This window comes from Limulus polyphemus, unplaced genomic scaffold (genome assembly GCF_000517525.1).
Source record: "Limulus polyphemus unplaced genomic scaffold, Limulus_polyphemus-2.1.2 Scaffold7004, whole genome shotgun sequence".
Lineage (NCBI taxonomy): Eukaryota > Metazoa > Arthropoda > Merostomata > Xiphosura > Limulidae > Limulus > Limulus polyphemus.
Window position 1 is genome coordinate 29022 of NW_013672614.1, and position 9726 is coordinate 38747.

Below are 9726 nucleotides of genomic sequence, written 5' to 3' on the forward strand. Positions count from 1 at the left end.
ATTACATTCAACTGATTGATTATTGATTACTTAGTTTGAATAATTAAAAATAATAATAATAATCTGAAGCACTAATTTCAATTACTTGATTATTTTTGTGAGTTGTGACACTGTTTGATTAAGCTAAATAGCTTTGAATTAATCAAATATAATAATGAGAAATCATAATGGTGATATTTTGATTACTTGGATAATTGGAAAAATTTAAAATGGTAATAATCAGAAACACTAATTTTAATTAGTTGAATGTTTTCATGACACTAATTGTTTAAATATAATTTTGAATAATTGATTATTTTATGGGACACTGATTGATGTAATTGATGCTCATAGGGAATCAGTTAATTGAGTTAATCACCCAGCTGGGTGAATTTCACGCCCTGTTTATATAAATAAATACACACGCATATTGTGTAATTTCAATTGCTAGCATTGGCAATAGTGATAATTTTTGATATTGAATTTCTTAGTGGTATCAGCTTTACTTTGTGACTGAAGGTGTAGCATATAAATATTTTACATTAAACCTATAAAGAGTGAAGAGAAGCTGCATTAATGTAGTTTTTTTTTCACAAATGTGGTGTGATTATTATCCTCAGATTCTTCAAATCTAACTTTTATAGTATTTCACATGAACTGAAATGTATAGTGAGCATTACACATTACACATGATTAATGTTTACCAAGATGAATTAGAAGAAGATTATTGTAAACATTCAGATAGAGAAAGGCCCTAGATTGTTAGGAATGTTTTAAATGTTGTCAGTACATTTACTAAAGCTTTGGATGTGGGTAAGAGCAAAAGATAAAAGTAGAAAGTTGCATAAAGCAATTTATAAAACAACTAGAATTATTTCTTTTTTTTTCTACACAACTGTTAATGGGAGTATGAGTTAACTATGTACTGAGTGTTCTGTTTGTTTTAGTAATGCCTAAACAGTCTTAATTCTCTGTCTTCCAAATGTTGTTCAGAGTTTGAAAGGCATTAACTATTACTGTAATATAAAATGTACTACAAGATTTATTGTGGGAAGAAGTTTAAGGTTTCACACTGGATGGATAATGTTATATCATTTCTTTTTTGAGAATAACTTCTTTTAAAACTTGTAGAAGAATGACACATTTGTGTAATAAATGATTAGTCCTCTCATTTGTTTATGATTGTAAATACTCTGCTTATTTCTAATTTCTACGACATGCTCTATGGGAATTAGTTGTTTTTAATATCAATCTTGGGTCTTAATCATATCACATCTTGTGTTTGACTTGGTTCTTTAGTCATTTTTGGCATAATCACATTGATACTGTTTACTGATTTTATAGAGAAAGGTCATTATTTCATTTTATCTATGGCTACATCTTTACTGGGTTTTGTGGTTATGTATGCAGAAACCTGCATAGGTTGGTATGTCAGTACTCTATTGCTTTAGTACATAGAGATGATATCTCCATTTACAATAATTTCATTTAAAGATGCATTTGATTTATGTGTGATAGTTAATAGTACTTCATTAATGAAAGGAAAAATAGTTATGTATTCTTTATTACATGATCATAGCAAATTGTGTAGTAACAGACTTACACTCAGTATATAATGTGGAAGAAAATATTTAAGTAAAAAAAAAGTAAACTGAGTAACTTCTATTTCATGGAAGCATAATATTGTGCTTAAATAATTAAGTTTTGAGTTTTCATTACCAGCGTGAATTTATGAATGGCAGCACATGAAAAATCCTCACATTGGAGAAAATCATTTTCATTAGTCCTCACAATGTTTTTCTTTCAGTTGTCATTTCTGTTCTTGTTAAGCTTCTCTTGCATACGTTTTTTGGAAGGACCACACCATGATTTATGTGTAAAATATAAAAAAAGTGTATATTTAGATGTCTTATAATAAAGCATATGCTGTTGATAAGTATTGTTATGAGGTGTTTATATCAATAACTACTGAATCTCTCAAATGATTGAGTTATTAATATAAAAAATTGTTTTTTGTTTTTCTGAAACATGCCAGCGCCAGTATAAAGATTGAAAGTACATGAGAATGAAATGATTCATGTCCACTGTACTTGATTTTTTAAATAATACTTTATTTTCTATTTTTTTATTTTTTTATTGAAAATCAGTAACATGACTTAAAAATATCTCACTTAATACAAGTGGGTGTATTTTGAAAGTATCTTCAAACAATGTCTGAAAAAATCTTTCAAATGATTGATGAGACTTGAAAATGCAATGCAGTTATAGAATTAATGTTTTCCAGTTATTAATGTAAAGATTGTTTCTAATTTTGTCCTAATTATGCCAGTAATGATTGAAAGCATACAGACTGTGTATATATATATATATATATATATATATATCTCATGTAATGAAAGAGGAAACTGGAGAAATCCAATCAATACCCGTAGTGGCCGCCTACACTGACTGATTTATATTTAGTCATCACTGGAGCTATGAAATGTATCCATTTTAAAAGAATGTTACTTCTTGATACCTCCCAAATCATTCCTAGTTGATTAAACCATATTTGACAGATTTCAAATGCAAAAGCCTAGGAGGAATTAGAGGACAAACAAACCTCTCTCAAAAAACATACCAACAAGTATATCAATCAAAATTGGATTGTCTTAGAAATACCATTAATTTGAGAATATATTTTTTTCAGTTTGTTTAAATATATCATTTATTTATTTTGATATCTGCGTTATCTCTTGTTAGTACACTTTTTTTTTCTTCTCCTCAGGCCTGTTTTAGCAACTATAAGTACTTTGGATAATAAAACTGAAAATAGTGAGAGATCTGTATGCCCAATGCTGTGGGGTCTTGTTCCATTCTGGCATAAGGGTAACCCTATGGACACAACCTACAAAACATTTAACTGTCGTGCTGATGGCATCAGGGAGAAATCATCATACAGAGTTGCATTTTCTAAAGGCCGGCGATGTGTTGTTCTTTCAGATGGGTATGCTTTATCATGAAAGAATTTAACTACTTTTTATTTCTGAACATAACTTTTGATCACCTTTTGTGTTTAATATTTATAGTTTATTATTTTTGTTTATATGTACATGTGTGTGTGTGTGTGTGTTTATAAAACACATTTCATTTACAGACATTTATACATAGATATATCCTTGTGTGTCTGTGTGTATTAAGTATTTTATATTTAATGGTAAAATACAAGAATATGTATAGTAGAAGAATGACTGGTGTGACAGTTCCTTTCACTGATCCTGTTGTAGTTTATAAGCAAACTTGCAGGTGTAGAAGCCTTATACAAAGCAAATGATTCATGTTTTTGGGTCACCCATAATAAATTAATGCAGTAAGAGTCATTTAATTGGATTTAATTGAGGTATACTTATATCCATGCTGAACTGTACAATTTGAGAATAATAATGTAGACAGTATTTGTTTTCTTATTGGTGATTAATCTTTGTTGTAAGTAAGCATTATGTTTTAAACTTTAAATTATACATCCAAGGACAATTTGCAGTTTTTGTTATGATTTGTGTAAAAAAAATCATGTTAATAAGAATGTGATCTACAGAATTGTCAACTTTATAAGTGCTCAATCAGATACCCATGCATGCTAGGCTTAGTAAAATGTATTAATTAAACAAATTCAAATTTCAAATCAGAATTTTTATCTTTATCTTTTTATGATTATTCTGTCACATTGAACATTACTCAAGTTTTTCACTAATGAGATAAGATTACACAAGGCAATTTTTTACTTAATATTTTATTTTGTTAATAATTTCAATATATGTTCATTACAGACCTACAAAATAAAAAATTTTAAGTTAAGGAAAATATACTTGTAGGTAAAAAAAAAAATTAATAAGTAATTTTACATACACTGCTTAATATTTATATTATCGTTTAAGTCCAAATTAGAAATGTGGTTGCAGTTCTGTAGCCTGCAATAACAGCAGAAAAAAAACCTGTTAATGAAAGAGGTACATGAAAAAAAATGTTAGGCAAGCCATTATGGGGTTGGAGAAGAGAAGAAATCAAATTCTGCAGGCACCAACTCAACAAACAGATCAACGAGATTGGTATGTCTACAAGAATGTGATGAAATTCATGCTACCTAAGAAGTGAAGTCAGCTTCACCTACAAGACTGCATAACAGCCAGCTGTGAATCTGTAGATGACAAATGTGGTTGTGGAAGATGTACCAAATAATCAATGGAATAGGATTCCTCTGAGATAGTTGAGAAGGGGAAATCATGGTGGAGCAGGCCAGCATGGAAAATGTGACCAACTAATCTTGCTCAACATTAAAAAAAAGGATGAAGAAGAGGGTAGGCATAGAGAAAACAATTATCCCAAGACAGGATCAGATCATCTACTGCTAGAAGCTGTACCCAGAACTAGAAACTAGTAAACCAGTAGAAAATGATGTACTGCTGTTATGAATGCATCAAGCAGAAGACAACTGAATTGTTGGCACAACCAGTGAAATGGCAATTCAGATAAAGACATGATGTGCATGCAGCCCAAAAAAAGGGAAATTGCAACAAACACAAGTTGTGAGATTGAGCCCCACCTTACCTGTAGGTATATGTAACCATAGTTGAAGTGTCTCCAACTGCAAAAATACAGAGATGATGTAACAAAGGCAGTAACTCCTGATATTCATTTGAAACAGCCAAAACCTCTGACAGAAATAATGTGAGAATAGGATATTTGATAAGACTACAAACCTTAAAGGTAATGGTCTCCCAACACATTACCTTAGCCCTGGAAAGAGGCATTGGTGAAAAGATCCATACAAATATGCCACACTTGAAGGTAATCAAGAATAATAGGAGAAATTCTGATAGACAATAGGCTTGAGATATACTCCATGAAGTGACAGATCACAATGATGATATTTGAAATAAATATGGTTTATGGGAATTGCAACATAAAGGAAAGCCATCATTCCAAAATCAGACAGGACATATTTAGTTAATGGAGAAATATGTGCACCTGAAACTCAAGGGATTACAATGCCAAAGGAAACAGGTGAAGAGTTCCTAAGAGAGGTTTAATACAAATTTCAGATGAATGAGATATTAAGTGGACATAAGCTGAGACTTGGCTTTATGAACAATCGATTTCAGAGAAGAAACTAACTGCAAGGTGAATTTAGTGGGAGGCAATCACTGAGCAAGAGTCCTCTAATTATTCATGTAATAATGACAGTCGATACTAAGTGTGTTTGGAAGATCAGCTACTGGCATAAACTAAGAAATTACTTCACTATATGAAAAACAAAGATGGGTGAATCGGGATAGTAGATCTTTGAAATCCCCATTCATCATCCAAACCTTGACAAAGGAAATTTCATAAGGTTCTCATTGGTTCCACCTAGAAAGGAGGAATATCTAGATAACAAATGAAACAGGAAAGATTGAAGACAAGTATCCAGTATTCTGTTGTCCTTGGCACCACAAAGTGGTGAGAGTAGAAACCCTGAACAAACATAAAGTACAACATCAGTATCTCCTTTTTGCAGAAAAGAATTTAAACTGCCAGATCCAAAATCGAATAGAAACTGAGAGTTGGATATGGATGATGAATAGAAAATTTAATTGAAGAATCAAAAGAGTCTTTTTGATTGTCTCCCTAAACGTTGACCTTAGTTGGATTTAAATCTGGTCATAAGTTGCCTGGCTTCTTCTTTTGAACCTTTCACAACTTGTTCACACTACCATATTCCCCTGAAAATGTAGTTTGTTTTGTTTCTTTTCTTTCTTCAGGAAGGAAATGCTCAAACTTTTTTTTGCCATTGTTGTTTTTCATACTCGTCTTTTTTCAGGAAGGCTCTGTATTTATATCCTCTTAGATCCTATTCTGATTATATTTTTGACGAATGTTTTATATGTTTGTTCAGCAATGTTTGTTCCTATTTTGCAAGAATAGGATTTTTTAAAGGAATTGACATCTGTTTATCTTTTTTTTACAATTATTCTACCACATTCTTAGACAGAATTCCACCTTCTACACTGGAGCTTAAGAAGAGTATGTTGCCTTTTGGAATTTGACAAAGGATGCCATCTGGTGGCTGATGATGCCTTATTGGGTACCTTTTCCACCTATGTGTGCATTTCCTTTAGGGATTTTAGAATCAAAATATCATTATCACTAGATGTCTCAGCTTCAACAAGGATGGGGATAATTTCTGCTTTTTTACTTGTTTATGTTTTGGTTTTTCAGTTGCATTGTCTTTGAGCCCATTCTTGGGGACAACTTGGGTCTTTCCTTGGTTCCCTTTGAGCATCTACTTATTTGGCTGTTTATGTGACTGACTGGTCATTTTTGATATGGATGAATAGGAGTAACTGTCTTTGGTGTATTTCTTTTTCATAATACGCATCTGGACTGCTCTCCTGAGAACTTTCTACTGCCTGAGAAGGGCATACTGTTCCTTCTACCTGTTTATGCCACCACCCATATCCCATTGTTAGCTCCACAGGCTCAGTATGCCATTACCCTTGTAAAACTGACCCCTTTGCCTGAATTAAAGAGCAAAGAGGTACCCTTCTGTGAATAATGCCTTCTTTCTTAGTGTCCTTAAGTTCAGTCTTTTGGTAAGAATAGTCTACTCCTCTCATTTTCTCTCTAATCCAGTTCTAAAATTGTTTTTTGGCTCTTGATTCTACTCGGACTCTGCTTGGATACATATTTCTTGTAGTCTAGATCAGTGTTTCCCAAATGCTGGTCTTATGACTGGTACTGGTTCTTGACTTAATTTCTACCGGTCTGCAACATGTCTTGGCTGTTTAAATAACTGAAACTTATTTACATTTCTTTCAATATTTGATGACTAAATTATAGTGGAAAAGCAGTTTGTGTATGGTCCTCTGATTTGCATAATAAGTCATATGGAAGGTAGAAGAATTATGATTAGTGCCCTAACCACCTGGCCATGCTGGGCCTCCCACATTATAGACATACAAATAGATGCAAATCCAATGAGATAACATTTGTGACATTAGGAGGGGGGTGGCTAAATTGAAGGCTGAAAACAAAAGTTTACTCAATATGCCATGGAAACTTTTTTTTTTTTAAATAAGTCATGGAAGTAAACACTAGTTGAAAGTGGACTCGACTATGCTTGCCATTAACATCTAGAATTTTTCAGCCTGATCTGTTATCATCTCTGAAAGCTTTGGAAAAATTTCTAAAAGTATGAAAAAGCAACTTTAGAAAGTTATCTATAGCAAATAAACACCATTTCTCATAAAGGACTAAAAATATAATGCACATAAAGAAAGCATGAAGACTCAAAGAAGTTTGTGAAAAGTTCTTTTAGCCTTCATGCTTTTTATATATGTTGTATATTGAATTATTTTTTCCATTGTTGAAATTAGTTGCCAAGTTATGCTCATCAGCTTGCATGAATCCAAACATCAGGACCAATAGAACATTTACTACTGAAATTCAAAAGCTTCAGAAATTTGAAAAACTGTTAATAGGAGTTACTATTTGTTTTATTTAAATTTTTAAAAATGAATCACAATATGAATAACATGTCTAATATTTACTTTGATTTTGAGTACATAAACTTTCCAGCTATTTCCAGAAAATGAGTGACTTGTACTCACATTAATATTAACTTACATGTATCTGAATAATATGACAATTATATTTAGTGCCCATAAGAATTTAGTATTTGGTTACAGATTTTTTGAATGGAAGAAAGTTAATGGCCAAAAAGAACCATATTTTATCTACTTTCCTCAACCCAAAAAAGTAAGCATGAGTGAGCGTAAGTGGACCAGTGAGGAAGAAGAAATGTGGGATGTGGATGGAGAGTGGCGAGGGCCAAGGTTGCTAACTATAGCTGGAATTTATGACATTTGGAAGTCCCCAAAGGTACAGGGGTTTCTTTTGGAAATCCTTTTAAGTCTACTATAGACTCCATTAGGTTGTGAAATATAATTTTTAGATTCTGTAAATTTTATAATCAAAGACTGAAAAGAAAAGTTCTAAAATGATAAAAATATGTATAAAATAGGATGTTGTATCTGTACATGAATCACAAATATTGATTTTTTAAACATATTATACATGAATTCTTCACTCAGTCAAGCTTATCAGATATTAAGCTCTAGATGGTTGTTTATTTAAAATAAATAAATAAAGTCTGCTATGAATAGTTAACGGATGCTGTCACTAAAGCATATAGACTGTTTTAATTTAGTGTGTTTGAAATACAAAAGATACCTCTTGTTTCAAAAGTTTAAAAATGAAAGTGAGTTATTACAACTTGTTACAAGAAATAAAAAATATATAATTTTCGTGAAGCAAAGTGAAATTTTATGTGATGAAAAGTCAGTTTTATAAAAGTAATCGATAAGTCAGAAATACTTAATGCATATAAGAAAATATTTTTGTAGTCATAGTCCTATTTTGTTTTATAAGTAACGTGTGTAGTACTTTCTGTAGGATGGCCATTTACTGTACAGCTTCACAATTATTACTGTTGGTGCCAGTAATGAAATGAAATGGCTTCATGACAGGATGCCAGTAAGTATGATATTGCTGAAATAAAATCTTGATTTTTTAGTTGCTATAACACCAACATTAGAATCAAGAGTAATTTATGTGCATAGCTAATGTAGTTAATTTAGGCTCATCAGCATGCATGAATCCAAACATGAAATTTGAAAGTATAGTTTTTATATTGTAAATATTGTAATCAAAAATAGAAAATGAACAACTTGTAGGTAGTAGTTATTTTGGTTTTAATTACATAACCTATCCAGCTGTTTTCAGAAAATGTAATGGCTTATACTTACAGTAATAATAACTTACATGTATCTGAATAGTGTGACAAATTTATTTGGTACCCCAAATAGTTACAGATTTTTTTTAATGGAATAAAAAAAATGGCCAAGTCTTTCTAAATAAGACTTGGCTCTGCTTGATAGGTTAGAACTTGCACTTGTTTTGTTGTGATCATTTTGAGGTAAATACTGAAAAATCCTTTCCTTGTTGATAATTCTTCATTACCTCATATTTCATGTAACTTATTACACAAGCATCAGAGAATTTTACATCTGCTCTGCCCTCCTGCCAGTGGTACAGGTCACTTTGCCATGACCTCTTGCTGATGCAACTATTTCCACCACTGTTGGAATTACTTTCCTCAAATCATCAGTTTTAGGATTACATTTAATACCTTTAGTTATTCCTCAGGTTTGGTAGAATCTATCTCGTCTGAGTTTTTGCATATTCAGCTCAACACTCGTAGTTAGCTATTTCCAAGGTGTCTGGGATTATGCATAACTTTCACTTAAAAACAAACAATACAAAACCAAGAAAGATACAATAATGAAATTATATTTTCTTCATATGTATTGAGATTCTGTATTTATATTGATTCATTCTCTCGGGACTCTTCACATGTTCTTTGTTCTCTACGCTTACCCTAGGTAACCCCGAATACTGATCTCTAATTTAAGTATTGGAAGTTTGTATTCACACATTTGTACATAGTACTGTTTCTTAGTCGAATATATTTACTATTTAAAATCTTTACGTTTAGGCTAATAAATCACATGTATAAGATTTGTATTTAAAAAAGAAAATATAGTTTTTTGGCAATTTGTAACTTATTCATTTAGTTCTGGGATTTATAATGTCAAGTGTCAATGTATGATAGTAATAATATAAAAGCCCCCCAGTAGCACAGCAGTATGTTCTGTGGACTTGCAACGCTAG

At 31.5% G+C, this 9726-nt stretch overlaps 1 protein-coding gene across 1 annotated transcript in view; it reads left to right on the plus strand.

The window, feature by feature from the left end:
- LOC106474265 (embryonic stem cell-specific 5-hydroxymethylcytosine-binding protein-like) overlaps positions 1–9726 on the plus strand; it is a 22632-nt gene that overhangs the window by 6405 nt on the left and 6501 nt on the right. The window contains exons 2-4 of the mRNA XM_013934954.2: positions 2747–2965; positions 7683–7875; positions 8449–8529. Of these exons, the coding sequence (XP_013790408.1) occupies positions 2747–2965; positions 7683–7875; positions 8449–8529 (493 nt within the window). The remainder of the gene's footprint in view (positions 1–2746; positions 2966–7682; positions 7876–8448; positions 8530–9726) is intronic.